This window comes from Rattus rattus, chromosome 1 (genome assembly GCF_011064425.1).
Source record: "Rattus rattus isolate New Zealand chromosome 1, Rrattus_CSIRO_v1, whole genome shotgun sequence".
Taxonomy (NCBI): domain Eukaryota; kingdom Metazoa; phylum Chordata; class Mammalia; order Rodentia; family Muridae; genus Rattus; species Rattus rattus.
This window is the reverse complement of record NC_046154.1, coordinates 45,482,190-45,500,185: the sequence shown is the minus strand read 5'-3', so window position 1 is coordinate 45,500,185 and position 17,996 is coordinate 45,482,190. Positions and strand designations below refer to the sequence as shown.

At 40.0% G+C, this 17,996-nt stretch overlaps 1 protein-coding gene and 1 pseudogene across 1 annotated transcript in view; both read left to right on the top strand.

The window, feature by feature from the left end:
- The window catches only part of Eps15 (epidermal growth factor receptor pathway substrate 15), a 99,837-nt gene that overhangs the window by 72,609 nt on the left and 9,232 nt on the right, over positions 1–17,996 (top strand). The window contains exons 14-22 of the mRNA XM_032900408.1: positions 800–961; positions 1,294–1,491; positions 3,404–3,604; positions 6,202–6,318; positions 6,499–6,589; positions 9,895–9,930; positions 10,400–10,536; positions 12,862–12,928; positions 17,539–17,615. Of these exons, the coding sequence (XP_032756299.1) occupies positions 800–961; positions 1,294–1,491; positions 3,404–3,604; positions 6,202–6,318; positions 6,499–6,589; positions 9,895–9,930; positions 10,400–10,536; positions 12,862–12,928; positions 17,539–17,615 (1,086 nt within the window). The remainder of the gene's footprint in view (positions 1–799; positions 962–1,293; positions 1,492–3,403; positions 3,605–6,201; positions 6,319–6,498; positions 6,590–9,894; positions 9,931–10,399; positions 10,537–12,861; positions 12,929–17,538; positions 17,616–17,996) is intronic.
- Positions 6,887–8,348, top strand: LOC116898969 (annotated as a pseudogene).

Sequence of the window (17,996 nt, the reverse complement as noted above, 5' to 3'; positions counted from 1 at the left end):
GAGCTGGTGCAGAGGCCATGGAGGAACACTGCTTACTGGCTTGCTCCTCCTGGGTTGCTCAACCTTTCTTATAGAACCTAGGCCACCAATCCAGGAATGACACCACCCACAAAAGGCTGGGACCTCCACATCAATCAGTAATTAAGAAAATGCCATATAACTATATATTAAGGAGACATTTTCTTAATTAAGGTTCCTGCCTCTCAGATGACTTTATCATGTGTCAAGTTGACAATGAAACGAATCAGCACACTGGGCTAGCCTCAAACTCAGAGATCTGTCTGCTACAGCCTATGGAGCTTCTGGGATTAAAGGGGTGTGCCACCACACTGGGCTGACAAAAGGCTTTTTAAAAGTGGCTGAGGCGCTGAAAATACATGTAAGAGTAGCTAAGATGAAGCAGTATAACCCCTTGGAATGTAACAGAGAGATGAAGGTGACCTAAACCAGTACTGCAGGAATGATTAGCTGGCAGCCCTGATACAGAAAAGAAAGGGAAGCGGAAAGAAAAAGTGGAAGAAGACGCCATAGTTTTCACTAGAAGTTTGAGGTTTTAGCAGACTCAGGAAATCATATAAGCTATGTTTAGACACATAGTCAGTCAGACATCCAAGGACCGATCTGAGTAAGCAGATTAGAGAGCCAAGAGATCACTTGAAGACTACATGTAAAATTGAGTGCTTTAGTCCTCGAATACAAAATATTTAATAAACAAGACTTTGTTTTCCCTTAGAGTACACTTAAAAATTCACCTGTGCATGCCCTCAGAGAGATAAATGTGTGAGTTTTCTTGTTTCAGGATCTTCAAGATGAAGTTCAAAGGGAGAGTCTTAATCTACAAAAACTGCAGGCCCAGAAGCAGCAGGTGCAGGAACTCCTGGATGAACTGGATGAGCAGAAAGCCCAGCTGGAAGAGCAGCTCAAGGAAGTCAGAAAAAAATGTGCTGAGGAGGCCCAGCTGGTAAACCCTGGCTGCTTACTGACAGCCTCTCTGCCTCCTCCACCTTGTCCTGGGTTAAAAAGAAAACATTCCCTACTTGTTAGTGGCAGTCTAGCCAGCAGTTGGTTTATGAAGGAGTTGGAGGGATGTTTATGGAAAGTTATAGTTCTCTAAAATAGAAATTAGACGGGTAATTTTTTTCCAACTCTCGATCACACAGATGTTACCTATTTTACACAGATGATACCTCTAAGTATCTCTTACTCCTTCCCCATTATCTCGAAAGTTCCAATTCACTAAACTAAACATTTCTTCATTTAATTTCCTCTCCTCCCGTTCATCTCCATTTATAGATTTCTTCCCTGAAAGCAGAAATAACCAGTCAAGAATCTCAGATCTCCACTTATGAGGAAGAATTGTCGAAAGCTAGAGAAGAACTAAGTCGCCTACAACAAGAAACGGCACAACTGGAAGAAAGTGTGGAGTCAGGAAAGGCTCAGCTAGAGCCTCTTCAGCAGCACCTCCAAGATTCGCAGCAGGAAGTCAGTTCAGTAAGTGGAAGGCGGGAGGGGAGCAGGATGCCCAGAGGGCCTCGCTTGTCCTTTCTGTAACTCTAACACCTGCTCCTCCTTCATCTGCCCAGTTAGTATCTCTAGTTGTATAAGACATACAGTTGCAAGTCTAATGACTGTTTACATAATGGATTAGAGTAGGGGCTTTGTAGTTAAAGCTGTTCAGATGTAAATGCTGGCTCTGTCATTTAGTAGGTGAATCACCTTGGAGTATCAGAATTTTCATGTTTAAAGTTGAAGATAGACAGGCAAACTTATTAGGGCTGTTCTAAGGATTAAGTAAGGCAGAACATGAGGTAATTTAGCATAGTGTCTGCACATGAATTCTCAGTAGATGTTTTCTGTTTTTATCAATAATAGCCTGTGCTGGCTCATTTATGTCAGCTTAACTAACACAAGCTTGGAGTCATGGGGAGGGAAGCCTCAAGTGAGAAAATGCTTCTGTGAAATGGGACAAGCCTGTAGGCCATTTTTTCTTTTTTTTTTTTTTTTTTTTTTTCTTTTTGTCTTGTTTTTTGAGACAGGGTCTTGTCTCTCTGTATAACAGTCCTAGCTATTCTGGAACTCACTTTGTAGACCAAACTGGCCTTGAACTCACAGAAATCTACCCTCCCCTGCCTCTGAAGTGCTGGGATTAAAGACATACCACTTTGTCCAGCTCGGGCATTTTCTTAGTTAGTGATTGATGGGGAGGACTCAGCTCATTGTGGGTGGTGTACCCCTGGGAAGGGCATCCTGAATGCTGTAAAAAACCAGGCTGAGGGGTTGGGGATTTAGCTCAGCGGTAGAGCGCTTGCCTAGCAAGTGCAAGGCCCTGGGTTCAGTCCCCAGCTCCGAATAAAAGAAAAAGAAAAAAAAACAAAAAACAAAAAACAAAAAGACAGGCTGAGCAAGCCACAAGGAGCAAGGGAGTAGCAGCGCTCCTCCATGGCCTCTGCATCAGCTTCTGCCTCCAGCTCCCTGCCCTGTTTGCATTCCTATTCTGAATTCCATCAATGATGAACAATGCTGTAGAAGTGTAAGCCAGATAATCCTTCTCCCCAAGTCGCGTTGGTCGTGACATTTATCACAGCAGTGAAAACCTTAACTAAGACACAATACAACTCATGTCTTTTCTTGGGATTCTAATTTTTAGGTCAGTTTTGTTCATTGAAATCATTTAGTTTTCTTGTTTCTGTTTTTTTATTATTTAATATACATTGATTTGTCTTTTGTGAATTACTGTTGTTCATTTGAATAGTTGAGGTCAAAACAGCTTTATCATTTGTTTATTGAACTTTGTGTGACTTATTGTTTTAGAAGATACTTTCAAGGGCTCTTCTCTCCCATTTACAGATAGTGCCAGAACAGAGCACTATCTTGTCTTACGCTGTCTTCACTCCCCTTTCCAGTAGGAACATGGCTGATTCTCAAACTATATAGTATACTATATATACAGATGTGTGTGTGTGTGTGTGTGTGTGTGTGTGTGTGTGTGTTGCATACTATGTAGTATACTGTAAAGTATACTAAAGTATAATTTAATTTCCTATAATTTCCCTATAAATTCGTTGCTGAATCTCCTTTTCAGTTACTTGACTATCTTTTCCTCTAGTATCTTGGGCCTTTCTTTTTCTAATTATATCCTGAAAGACTGCCAGTTCTCTGAGACCTGAGACAGAATTCTTGGGAGATTTCACAAGACTTACAAAAACAAATGCATGCATGCTGAATTTTCAGGAGAACTCACTGGAAGAGATTATTGAAACCTTTAAGTCATGCTGCATTCCTAGAGGAATCTGCTAATAGGAAGCAAACTCATCCTTGAGTAAGTCTAGGGGCATAGGTATTTGTATGTTATATATATATATTCTAATTTAAATGGTTTTATATTTCTACTTTGTATTGGCAGATGCAAATGAGATTGGCAATGAAAGATCTGGAAACGCACAATAACCAATCAAATTGGTGCAGTAGCCCACAAAGCATTCTGGTCAATGGTGCTGCAGATTATTGTAGCCTCAGCACCAGCAGCAGTGAAACAGCCAACCTCAACGAACATGCTGAAGGCCAGAATAACCTAGAGTCTGAGCCCATCCATCAGGAGTCATCAGTGAGTTTTTACTCCGTAGTGTTTATTATTAACTCCCCTCCCCCCACAGACTGATGAAGATCAAGGTTGGTGTGTACATACTTCCGTGTAGAGGCTGGGGTCACCCCAGAGCGCCATCCCTGATGCTGGTCACTCTTCTTTAAATAGGGTCTCTGACTGAGACCTAGGGCCTATCAGTTAGCCTAGTGTGGCTGGCCAGAAGCCCCAGGTATCTGTCTGCCTACACCTCCCCTGCTCTGGGATCGCAAGCACACACCACACGCTTGGCTTTTTGCATGGAGGCTGGGGATCTGAACTCAGGTCCGCATGCTTGAGCAGCAGGCACTTTACCAAATAGACTTTCTCTCCAGCCCCAGAATAATGTTCTGTTAGCATTGTATATAATGTAAAGAAATACAATTTTAAAGATAAATTTTTATTTTTATTTATGTATGTGGGTGCAGGTACCCATAGAAGCCAGAAGAGGGTGTCAGAACCTTTGGAGCTGGAGTTGACAGGCGGTTTAAACTGCCTTGTGTGGGTGCTGGGAATTGAACTTGGGTTCCTTAGAAGAACAGCTAGTGTTCTTAACTGCTAGCTATTCCTTCAGCCCCAACAATTGAAATTCTTTCTTTTCAGTTTTAACTAATGTTGAGGTGGAGTCTAATTAATAAAAGTATTTTTTAAAATAATAGGGTTTATGTACCTCAGGCTAGCCTCAAACTTTATAGCTAAGGATGACTTTAAGCTCTCTTTTTAGCTTAATGTGTCTGCCTGTGGGGAGAGGGTTCACTAGTGTGCTTACCTTTGGTTGCACTCATCCGTGTGTGCAGGTATAGATAGAGGCCAGAGTTCAACTTTGTTGTCTTTTAATACCACTCTCCATCTTCCTTTTTGGGACAGGGTCTCCTTGCTGAAAATAAAGGCTGCCATTTTAGCTAGACCTAGGATGTCTGCCTGTTTCTGCCATCCCAGCACTGGGGTTGCAGTTACATTATACCATGTCTGGCTTTTACTTGGGTGTTTCAAACTTGAACTTAGTTAATTCTTCATGTTTGTGCACCAAGCACTTTACCAAGGGAGCTACCTTCTCAGCCCTGACTTTCTGCACTAGGCTTCCTGCCTCTATTTCCCATTTAATGGGATTAAGAGAGTTTGGTACCACACCTGGTTTTTGATTTACTTTTCATAGAGCATAGGTGAGGATCAGCATTTCTAGTAGGCACAGTTGCAGGCACATTTAAATTTTTATCTGTTTATTTTGTATGTGCACACATACCAGAGTGGCCACATGGGAGCCAGAAGGAAACATGTGAAACTCAGTTCTCTCCTTCTACCTTGTGACCAGGGATTGAACTCAGATTATCCGTGTCTTTTCCTGCTTAGCTCTCTCTGCAGCCCTAGCACAGGCTCTTAATCCAAGCACTCAGGAGGCTAAGGAGGACAGTTGTGAGTTCTAAGCCATCTTGGGCTATATAGTGAGACCATGTCTCAAAACAGCAAAAGCACTTCTGTAGATGATAACAGGGTCTCACTGTGTTGTCCAAGTTAATCTCAAATACCTCTGTGTAATTACTTCTGCCTCCAGAATTGCAGAGATAGAATGAAAACCTGGCTTAGGTAATAACACTATTTATAGTTTACTTTATTTTTAAGTATTTAGGTATTTAATAGTTTAAATATCATTTTAATACTTTTTTAAAATTAAAGTATAAGTACATCCTTTTTCCCTTCCCTTTCCTCTAACCCTTCCACCAGGAAAATTCATGGCCTCTTTTTTTAAATTGTTTTACACATACACATACACACACACACACACACACACACACACACACACACACACACACACACACACACAGGGCAGGGGGAGCAAGGGAGAGAGAAAATAAATACAACCTGTTCAGTCCATATAATGTTACCTGTATGTGTACTGGTTCAAAGATGACCACTTAGTATTGGATACGAAAAGGGTTTAAGGGTCTAGAGATACAGCATAGTGACAAATAGTTTGCACGTCATTCAAGGGGCCCTGGGTTTGATCCACAATACCAAAACAAGTTTTAAGACATGCCCGCGGGGTTGGGGATTTAGCTCAGTGGTAAAGCGCTTGCCTAGCAAGCACAAGGCCCTGGGTTCGGTCCCCAGCTCCGAAAAAAAGAAAAAAGAAAAAAAAAAAAAAAAGACATGCCCACACATGCACGAGTTAAAAATTGTTTTTAGCCATTCATTGTAATTCCTTTAAATCCCAGTACTCAGAGGCAAAGCTAGGTGAACCTCTTGAGTTTGAGGCCAGCCTGGTTTATATAGTGTGTTCCATCCAGGCCAGCCAGGATTACACAATAAGACCCTGTCTCTCAAATAAAAAAGAAAAGGTTGTTAAAAATAATCTTTTCCAAAAGTCTTTATTATATTTATGGGTAGGTTTTGGCATACCACAGTGTTCTTGTGGAAGTCAGAAGAAAGCCTCTAGGAGTTTGTTTTCACTTCCTCTAGTGAGTCCTGGAGATGAAGCTGGGGTTGTCAGGCTCAGGAGCAAATGCCTTTACCCACTGAGCCATCTCACCAGCCTGAGGCTACATGTCTTTAATCTGTCATGCTCATGTGTGTATCTCTGGTAGGTGAGAAGTAGTCCTGAAATAGCGCCTTCTGATGTGACTGATGAAAGCGAAGTTGTGACTGCAGCTGATATTGAAAAAGTTAGTCCCAGATTTGATGATGACAAGCACTCAAAAGAGGTGAACATAATTGTACATTCGGTTGTTCTTGTCACTCATGCCTTAAATGATCTTTGTAGCTAAAAAATATTTACTAATTGTTTTCAAAGTATGTATATGATTGGAATGTGGGTCATTTGAAGTACTTTCTTTAAATGTTTGGTTACTAAAATATCTGTTTTAATTAAAAATTATTTCTAGGAAGATCCATTTAATGTAGAATCCAGTTCACTGACAGATGCAGTTGCAGATACAAACTTGGATTTTTTCCAGTCTGACCCTTTTGTTGGCAGTAAGTATTTTTTATGTTGTAAGTGTATCCAAAACAATACTTTCTGATTATATAAGCATTAAGGCTTATATCAGTTTTCAGAGCGAATTTTTTACAATGTAAATAAAGCTGAGAATAAGGGTTTTGGTCTTATATTTGCTGCTATTTAATTTTAACATTCTACCATAGGATTATCTGATTAAGAGAATGTTTCTTCAGAGTAAGGGCTAAAGGAAAGACATAAGCCAAGGGTAGAGGTTGCACACTCATGAATCAGCATTGTTTGGCTAATAATTACTGAAATACTAACACCAGGGCAAGCATAGAATCACACTTCTGGAATCCCAACATTGTGAAATTTGAGTTTAGCCTGAGCTATGGAACAAAACTGCCTTAGGAAACCTTTTAAAAATGAAGAAGAAAGGAAGAAAAGAGAAAGAAAAAAGCCAACACTCTAATTTTGAATCATTAGAAGCTGTTGGGCATGGTGACATAAATTTTTAATTTTAGTACCCAAAAGGCACTTCTTTCAGATGCAAGTTACTAGCATCTCAGCCTTGCCAGGAAACTAGTAATTTCCTCTGGGATCAAATAGAATTTTATAGGAACGTAATGGATGGAGAGAAAAAACCTATGGTGACTCTGAAGGCCCTGATGCCATGTGTGTGAAATCAATATCTTCTGATGGTCATGAATCTATTGTAAAAAGAGAACATGCATTAACATCAGGAACAATAAGGCCGTGTTGAGTGGTCCAGGTCAGTTTGTGGAGAATGAAGCCAATGTGGTCAGTTTTAGAAAGATCCCTTCACATATGCTATCGAAAGTGTGCATGTATTTTACCTACAAGGTCCACTGTAGTAACAGCTCCACTGAAATTCCTGAATTCCCAATTGCACCTGAAATTGCACTTGAAATGTGGATGGCCGTGAACTTTCTAGATTGTTAAATAAAATAAATTATAATAAATTTATTTTTTTCAATATTAAAAAAAATTTGCAGTTTTATAGTCATCACCACAATCTAATTTTGGAACAGTTAACACTTTTCCCCACCTCAGCCCCAACCAAATTTTAAAATGGACATAATTAACTATTTCTCCAAAATATATATATAAACAATCAATAAGCTTATAGAAAGATTTACAACATTAATCAAGCCCCAAATGAGCTACCACTTACTTCCACATGGACTAGAATGGCTGTAATCAAAGGTGGTAACAAGTGGCAGTGAGGTTATAGAGAAATTACAACTACTATACACTACTGGTGGGAATGTGCGATGGTCTTTGGAAAACAGTTTCTAAACCAATAATTAGAGTTATGTATAACCTGATACGTACCTAAGAGGAATTGACACACGCAGAAAACTTATGTCTTTTTGCTTAGTTTTTGAAACAAAGTTTCTCTGTAGCCTTGGCTATCCTGGAACTCAGTCTATATACCAGGCAGCAAGAACATATTTGTCTGTGTTGAGCAGCACATCACTTTGTTCCTCCTTTGCAACTAGACTATCTTTTTTTTTTCTAAGTATGTGTGTGGGTGTGAAATGAGTGCAGAGGCCAGTGGAATTGGATCCCTCTGGAGCTGGAGTTGCAGGCAGTTGTGAGCTGCCTCATTTGCGTGCTAGGGACTGCTCCTTGGTAAGAGCAGTGTACACTTTCAAATGCTGAGCCATCTTTCCAGCCCAGTTCGTCATTTTACTGTTGACTTGTAAAAGCCTATGACATATTCCAAGAAAACTTACACATATGATTTGAAAATACCTTATTAACTCTGTGTGTGTGTGTGTGTGTGTGTGTGTGTGTGTGTGTGTGTGTGTGTGTGTGTGTGTGTGTGTGTGTGTGTAGCTTTTTTTTTAGGCAGGTTCTTATTATTCTGCCTCAAGCTAATGGCAGTCCTCTTTTCCTCACCCTCCTGAGTGTTGTTATGAGCATTTATTCTCCTGTTTTTCTTCCAAGAACTTTATAATCTGGCGCTGTGGGGCTGGAGAAACAGCTCAGTGGTTGAGAAGTACCAGAGGACCTGGATTTGGTGCCTAGCACCTATATCAGGCAGTTCAAACTGCCTGTAACTCCACTCCAGTGATCTCATCTGATGTACACACACGCGCGTACACCCAGGGGCGGGGGGCATCTTAATAACTACAGAGATTTAGTTTAGTTAATTATATATCTAGTATGAGGTAAAAAAAAATCTTTCTTGTTGTCTAAATATCTTTTTTTTTTTGGCGACAGGATGTTCTATAGCCCAGGCTGGCCTCAGACTCACTGTATAGCCAAGGCTAACCTTGAACTTCTGATCCTTCTGCCTCTACATCTGAGTGCTGAGATTATGACGCACACCATCACACAGACTGTGGGGTTCTGGGTTTGGAGCTCAGAGCTCTGTGCCACCCAGGAAAGCACTCAGCTAATGTAAACTACATCCCCAGCCCCAAATGCCATTTGTTGAAAAGACTGTCCTTTCACCCTTTCTTTGTCATGTGCTCCTGACACTCTTGTCAAAATTAAAATGGCCATAGAAGTGAGAGTTTACCTCTGACTTCTTAAATTTATGAGGGTTTTGTTTTGTTTTGTTTTGTTTTGTTGTTGCCTTAGTGGGGCCTTCTTTATTGATTACATGATTACTAATGGTGATATCTACTCAGTAGCCTTGTGAGGAGTAGATACCTTATTGGTAAAATTTCACTATTGTGTCTCTCTTACCCTGTAACCTTGGTCAATCAAAAGTAACTATCTGGTTCTTATACTAGTTACTCTCTTGTTGCTATGATAAAACACCATGACCAGGGAGGCAACTTGTGGAAGTCAGAGTTTATTTGGGCTTATTGTTCAGAGGCTTAGGGGCTGTAATAGCAGGGACAGCATGGCAGCAGGCAGCAGGCAGCAGGCAGCAGGCAGCAGGCAGCAGGCAGCAGGAAGGAGAGAGCAAACATTAAAAGCCACAGTCTGAGCTCTCAAAGCCTGCCTCCCTTGACACACTTCACTAACAAAGCCAACCTAAACCTCCCCAAAACTGACACCAACTGTGAACCATGTTCAAAGGCCAGAGGCTACAGAGGACAGTTCCCATGCAGACCTCCATGGTTTGTGATGTGGACTAAGTTAAGCATTTACTTCTTATTATTTTAAATCTTGCATAAGGTGAATAGCTTGGTTTTATTGATGTAGAATCATTACATTAAAATACTTCAATATCGAGGTAGAATTGTTGAAATCATTGTTATTGTTTAACTTTCCTTTTTTAAAAAAACCATATATTTTCCACAACAATAAATAATAGTTTGGTTTTTTTTTTCTTTACTTTTTTTTTTTTTTGTCACAGGTGATCCTTTCAAGGATGATCCTTTTGGAAAAATTGGTCAGTATATTTTTGAGTTTCTTCTTAACTAATTCTACTCTGTTGTAGACTTATATTGTATTTAGTGAGAACACAGAACTTGGGTGGTTCTAGGAGTTGAACTGCTTTTTAGTTTTAAAAGGAATGGAGAAGAGAAGGGAGGCACAGGGCTGTAAGTAAGCCGACATGAAGGTCGGCCATGGTGGACAAGCAGCCACACCAGGGATGGGCGTTTGAGAAAGAGTAAGAGAACACCAAGTACCAGAAAATGCATACTTAAAGATCTGGCCAGCATCGGAAAGGGACAAAAAGAAGTAAAGAAATGATTAGGGCTTTTTGAGTCTGAGTTGTGGACAGACCTAGCCCAGCCTCACAGTGGCTCATAAGGACTGACTCAGAGTGTCTTTTAAGTGAGGCAGTGATACTGCCTATAGGCAACAGAGAATTTAACATTAGGTTTTCAGCTTTTTGTTCTGTTTTTTCTTTTTAGATCCATTTGGTGGTGATCCTTTCAAAGGTTCAGACCCATTTGCATCTGATTGCTTCTTTAAACAGACTTCTACTGATCCTTTTGCCACTTCAAGTACTGACCCTTTCAGTGCATCCAGCAATAGCAGTAATACATCGGTGAGTGGCAGGATTAAAGACCGCTCAGCCACATGAACAAGTATCTAAGGAAATGTGTTGAGAATATACCATGGAAGCTTCCTTCTGGTTATTTTTAATGGTCCATCTGAAGTATGTGTGGATCCTACTCATCCAAGTATTTGTTTAATGTAATATTTCATACTTTGATCACCCCTGGAGAGGAGTAAGATGACCTACAGTGTCTAAGTTGTCCTTATCCCATGGGTGATATACTAAATATGTGACTGGAAGTCCAAAAGCCAGTCTTAAGTTACAAAAACACACACACACACACACACACACACACACACACACACACGCACGCAGAGTATTACTGAAGAAATAGAAATTGCTTAAAGGGAGACATTAATATTTTAGGAAAATAAAATCATTTGTGTTTTGTATAGTTATACCCGGAATGTTAATCTTGATAAGTATAAGTTTGCACTGAATGTCAGGCTCTTTTGAGTATGTGTCCATAGCCTCTGCATAATAACCACAGACTGTGATCCAAAGGCCTCAGTGCTGTAGTGTCATTGCTCTAATCTTCACTTTCAACTTTAACCCCTGCTTTAAAAATAAAGACATTTAAGATTCAAAACATTTACCCTTTTGAATGCAGTGGTAAAAAGGTATAATCCCAGCACTGGAGAAGTGGAGACAAGAGGATTCAGGGCCAATTTTGGCTGCATAATAAGTTTGAGAATATCTTAAGCTACATGACATTCTAGCTGGAGAGATGACTCCAGTAGTTAAACATAGGTATTTTTCTTCCAGAAAGACCCCAGTTCAGTTTCATACATCCATGTCAGGCAACACCCATACTCACAACTGCCTGTAACTCCAATGCCAGAGGATGTACATGGGTGCACATGATTAAAATAAATCTCTTTTAAAAATCATGTTACTTTAATGTCCAAGATGTGTGTCTGAAGACTATTTAAATATGCAGAGATGGCTCAACAGGTAACAGACTTGGGTTTAGTTCCCAGCACCCACCAGCAGAGCATAACTGTCTATAACTCCAATCCCAGGGGATCTGACACCTCCTACCCTCCTCAGGCACCAGGCATGAGGGTGTGGCATGTGAAACAGACAGACAGACACATACACAAAGAGCACACAGAATACACAGAGAGAGAGAGAGAGAGAGAGAGAGAGAGAGAGAGAGAGAGAGAGAGAGAGAGAGAGAGAGAGGGAGAGAGAGGGAGATGCAGTAAAACACTCAACACACATAAAATAAATTAAATTTATACTTTGGATATTTTAAAAATACTCAGAATACTATAATGAAATATTTTGCTTGTTTTTATTTGGAGATTGGCAGCAATATTTCTGTAAGTAAACAAGACCAAGAGAGGTACAATTAATCAACAGGCATCTCACATAGCTATTTTGTCATCTATTAATCTTAAGTGAAGATTACTTCCTAGAAGAGTAATTGTTTTGGTTTGGGTTTTTTGGTATTCTTGAAATATTTCCTTACTGTATTCAGTGATAAGAGTCACTTGCCCAGCAGTTGGTATTTTCCACTGATGTAAGTTTTGAAGAACACCTTTATAACAGAATATATGTGGTCTTCACAAGACTATTGGATACTCTATTTCCTACCGTACCTAGTTTATAATGAAGACCATATGCCAAATTCCTCTAAAATGTATGGCAGTCTGAATTCTCCTCTTACTTCATGTTAGCTCTATTCTCCACTGCTCTCAAGCCAACTCTGCCCTTCCTGATTTAAAAACAACACATTTCTCCTGTTATCTCCCTGCCTGAGATGTTTTGCCCTTTTGTGCTTACTTTTTGTCTTGTGATTTTCAGAACAAATACCACCTTGCTTTCATCCTATAGTTTCTCTATTAAAATAAATGGTGGCTGATAAAATAGTCATCAGAGCTATCTGGTCTTTTCTGTGTCCTTGGATGGTGCTAAGCTCAGTGCAGAGTGCTTGGTTAGGATGTGTGAGCTCTAGGTTCACCTCTGGTTCTACCAAAAATGACTCTGCATAAGAGGGATTGGAACTGTGGTTGGAGAAAGACACATGAAGCCTGCTGAATGTTGGGACCTTCCTGTGAAGTGATTGATTGAGTGTTCACATAAACTTAACTTGTTAAATTATACATATGCCTCATACCTTTTAGATAAATATTTTGTAATCAGAGAGTAATTGTTTCCATTCCTTGAGACTATATAAGGAAAGGAAAACTCTGTTCCAATGTTTGTTTCCTGATTCAGAACTTTGTAAAGTATTTTTTTTTAGGTTTGACAGTGAAGTTCCACTATGAAATGTTGCCTCTCAGTCATAGACTGTGCTGTTCTCCTTAGGTAGAGACTTGGAAGCACAATGACCCATTTGCTCCTGGTGGGACAGTTGTTGCAGCTACTGACTCAGGTAAGACATCTGCCAGTTACATTACTGTTAATCATTGCCTTTTCATCAAGACGTTCTTCTCTAAGCATTTTTGCCCTATTATGACTTTTAAATTGACATATTATTCCTACTTAAAACATACTAATAATAGCAACAAATATTTGTGTATCACTTTTTACTCTTTACTCATTATCTCATTTATCATTCTCCTAAAAGGTTTTTCTAAACTATATACTGTGTTCAGTGTCAGTAAACCGATAAGAAGCTTTTGCTGAGTAATGTAGGTTTTGGTAGAAAGGTGGTTCAGTGGGTAAGAGCCCTGCTGCTGTGCAAGCATTAGGACCTGAGTTTGAATCCCCAGCACCCACATAAAAGCTAACAATGGCTGCACTTCCTCATAACCTCAGCATTAGGGAGCAGAGACAGGTTCAGAGAGAAACCTTGCCTTAAGGCAATAAGGAGGGGGCAAAAACGGAATACATCTAGTGCTCTCTCCTGACCTTGCCATGAGCATTCATGTGCGCACACTGCACACAACATAAACCATGCATGTGCACACACAGATATATACAAATACAAGAAAGAAAAAATGATTTAAAATTATCTGGGTGTGAGATAACACTTTAGTCCTAGTTCTTAGGAGGATGAAGTAGGAATGCTGTAAGTTCATAGTCAGCCTGGACTATGTAATAAGAACTACATAGTGAATTCCACACCAGCCTGGACTACAAAAGAAGAACCTGTTCAAAAGAAAGAAAGAAAAAGGGGTGGCTAGAGAGACGGCTCTTGCAGAGGGCCCACAATGCCCTCTGGCCTCCTAGAAAATGGGCACACACATGACACACAAACACACATGCAAGGATAACACTCATACATAAAATAGATCTTAAAAAGAGGCCCATATTAATATTCTCCAGTACATTTTACTGTCTTGTGAGTGCCTCTTTCTCATAACTTGGTGTTCAACCCTACAAAGGGTCATTTGGCATTTACTTTTAAAGATCTTGGCTGAAGTTTAAAGGGGTGTGGCTTTAGAAGAGTAATGAAAATTATTGTTTATATAAAGAGGTTCTGTTAAAATACAGAGTAAATCTAAGTACCAGGAAACTAAGTACCAGAATATTAAATAACGTGACCAGTGTTACACAGTTTATGCAATGGTGAGCCAGTTACTAGACAGTTACTAGATTTAGTCTTGGGTCCAGTGGAATCTTAACCATTTTCAGCTTAATAATTGTTTCATTGCCACTCTTCCTTAAGAGTGAGACAGATGAGTAGACCGGCTGATGCTTGGGAGCACAGGAGGCTAGAGGGAAGTAAATTCAAACATGAGTGCTTTGGTGGAACGTGGCTAGTAGGATGTGCTGCTTTCCTAGGTCGATGTGACAAGAGAAGGAAGTCGTGATAAGAGGAGGTTAATACGAGTGAATCTGGGGGACTAGATACTAACTTCCAGCATGAGTAGTAAAGCAGATTGGAGCAAACAAGTTACTCTAATGCTGGTACTGAGCACATTTAGAATTGCTCTCAAAGTCAGTTTTTAAAATGAGTAAATTTACATTTATACATACATAATTTAGTTAAACAAATCACTGTCCTCTTACCACTTAACTATAGTTGTTGTGGTAGTAATAAAGTACATGAAGGGCTTGAGTTCTTTTCAGCACTTGCTTCCTCCTGCGGGATAGACTCTTCAAACTCTGAAGGAAGACTAGCGAGGAGAAGCCAGCTCAGGATACTTGTCAGCATTGTTTTTCTACTTTAGACAAGATTCTTTGTGATGTGAGGGGTGTGTGTGTGTGTGTGTGTGTGTGTGTATAGTATTTTACTAATCCTAGACTCAAAGTCTTTCCAGGTGCTGATTAAAGCTCAATAAAATACAAATGTGTCTTTGCAGATGCATCTTAATCAGGGGTATCTCTTGGAGACTGTGAAGGTGAACTTAAATCTTAAATTTAGTGGGTATAGGGGTGAGGGAGATTTCTTCATCTTAGGATTCTTTGGTAAGCAGCTACTCTTTGGGAGAAGGTTTTCTTTAATTTTTTAAAGTTATGTATCTGTGTAGAGGTGGGTGTATGTGAGTGCACCACATGGAGGCCAGAGGACACCATCGGAGCTGGAGCTGGAGTTACAGGCAGTTGTGAGCCGCCCACTGTAGGTGCTGGGAACTCCAGAGAGCAGTCTCCTGCTAAGAACTGCTACCTCTATTCAGAGGGTCCTTAATAAACATGGCTTCTATTCTCTATTTTCATAATACTTTCAATAAATACCAGCACCTCCTACTCACCAGACCTTGTGCTCACCCTTGAGGAGAAAGTAATGAATACAACGAAGTTCCTGGTGCCGTAGAGCTTTTACTGACAGGCGGAAGCAGATATGGGTCAGGTGCTGATAAGAACTGTAGTTGGTTGAGCTGAGGAGGGGATAGAAAGTTATATTCCTGCAATATAGATTTATTGTCTCTTCCTTTACAGAAAATCATAATCGTGTAACGGGAGAAAAAAAGACTGTTGAAGTTAATACTAAAGTAGTCACAAGTGATTTTGGATAATAAGATTATAGATGGTTTTATATTATGCTTTTATAGTTTTCCCCAATATACTACCTTTATTTTGGGGGATAGAGGGGGTGGTGAGTTCATGTTTACATTGAAAGCCTGATCTGCTGCTCATGGCTTCTGTGCGCTGCCTGCCAACTTGCCTTCAGCATGTGTCTCTCATGGTCTGACAGAATCCTTTCAGATTCTGGGCAGGCCTGTGCTTCATTCATATCAACCAATATTCGAGACAGTTTTTGTCAAAGTCTTAACTCTCAAATTTGGAGAAAATACTCCGTCTAGGGTATATTTCCTCAGTATCTTGTAGAAGAAACTCTAGCAATTACGTATTTGTCATGTAGAAATACCTTTTTTTCAATTAATAATTTTCTAATTACACTTTACAGTATTTCAGTTCTGGCCTAACTCAGCTGTGTTACTACAAGTGTTGTAACCCCTTATAATGGGTTGGGGATTTAGCTCAGTGGTAGAGTGCTTGCTTAGCAAGCACAAAGCCCTGGGTTCGGTCCTCAGCTCCAAAAAAATAAATAAATAAATAAAAGACAAAATAACTCCTTATAAGTCTGTGAGGGTAAAGACAGAGAAAGGACATGGTGCAGCATAGTCAACCCTTCAAGAAAAGGAGCTGGGAGCTATTTTATTTTATTTTTTGCTACCCTTGTACACTACCAAGAGTGAATCAGAAATAACAGACGAGGAAAGGAAGGGAATGTCTGACACTGCACCTCTGGTGAAAGCATCCCCCAGTCGTGGGGCTCCCCAGATGCTGTATTAGTGTGAAGCATCTTCTGTAGTTAAATTTGCAGTGTCCTATGATTGAAGTTTCAATATCCTCTTCATAATCAGACTTGTGACCAACCTGCCCTCACTCTCACTGCCCTGCTTCCTTGGTAGCAAAGCAGACAAAAATAAGGGCCGGACAGATGGCTCAGCTATCAGGAACACTGACCGCTCTTCAGAAGACCCAGGTTCAGTTTCCAGAACCCACATGGCAGCTCACAACCATCTATAACTGCAGTTCCAGGGGAGTTGACACCTTCTGCTTTCACAGATACCAGTTACACACACAAGTATGAGAACATACATGCATGCCATGTACACATGTATATGAAAAATAATAAGCATCTTTTAAAGAAAAAAGATCCCTGGTCCTTTCAGCCTATGCCACGCACTCCATCCACAGGCGTTTCCCTCTTCTAATAAACTGCCTCCTTTTGTTCTTAATTTTGGTTTTTGTTGTTGCTTTGGTTTGGGTTGGGTTTTTGGGGGGAGGGTGTGGGGTCTTTGTGTAGCCCTGGCTATTCTGGAACTCACTCTGTAGACTAGGCTGGCCTCAAACTCACAGAGATCTGTCTACCTAGTGCTGGGATTAAAGGTCCCACACTTGGATGACCCTTTTATTTTTTTTTTTTTTTTAATTTTAAATATGTCCCAAGTACAAATCTGTCCTGGAAACTTTAGCAGGTGTGCCTTCCCTCCCTCCATATACACAAATTTAGATCTGTGCCTATGACCATTAGCTTTTACAGGGGGAGAATATATATGACAATTCAAACTACTTGTCCTACAAATTACTTACTAATTTCAGATAACTATGGAACAGAGTAGGATACAGTTAGTGCTGTAGAGAACGAAGAAAGAACTCAGTTCAGTTAGCGATGCTTGGATTAGTCTTCGGTTGGTGAAAAAAGACTTGGATGACTTGTAAAATGTGTGACTGATGGCCCTTTGACTCCTTCATATCATTATTAGAGATAATTTGGCCAAGGACATTGTCAAATGACTGTGATTCTGGCACTTGAGAGGCTGGCAGACAGCAAAGTCATATGCTGTGTTTCCCTTGAAACAAGAAGAAGAAAATGTAGTTTGTAGTGTTGTCTTGTTTCTCATGTGTTCAGTAGCACCTGGTTGTGATCTGAGCCATTTCCCAGCTGATTAATACTAAAGAGTATACCATGTGGGATTTTCAGTGTATACCCAATCTGTATAGACATCAGTCAAATTTAGGAATAATTTTTCTGAATGTTACCACATAAAAAATAATGTGAAATATTGTGCCTTTCTTTACTCCTAGCCACAGACCCTTTTGCTTCTGTTTTTGGAAATGAATCATTTGGAGATGGATTTGCTGACTTCAGCACATTATCAAAGGTAATCCTTAGTGATTAAGAGGAAGGAACAATACATGATGTTCCATCAAATGAGCAGACCTCCTTACCATTAGAATTCTCTCACAAATGTGATATTTAATTGCAGTCAAACTTGACTTCACATAGAAGTTACAGATCAGCCGATAGTAATCACATCTCTGTAATAAGCAGACAGTGGTATAAGTGGTTACATTTTGATACTTGGAGTTGTCACTCTGTTTAAATGTTCCTTTCCCATTTGAATTGCATTTCTCCCTGTGTACTCTCTGGGTCAGTAGCTGTAACATTCATTCCATTCTATGTATACTGACTATGTGATTTTATCCATTGACATTGTTAGGGTCTGCACCAACATAAAAGTGTATAAACTCTGGCTCTGAGT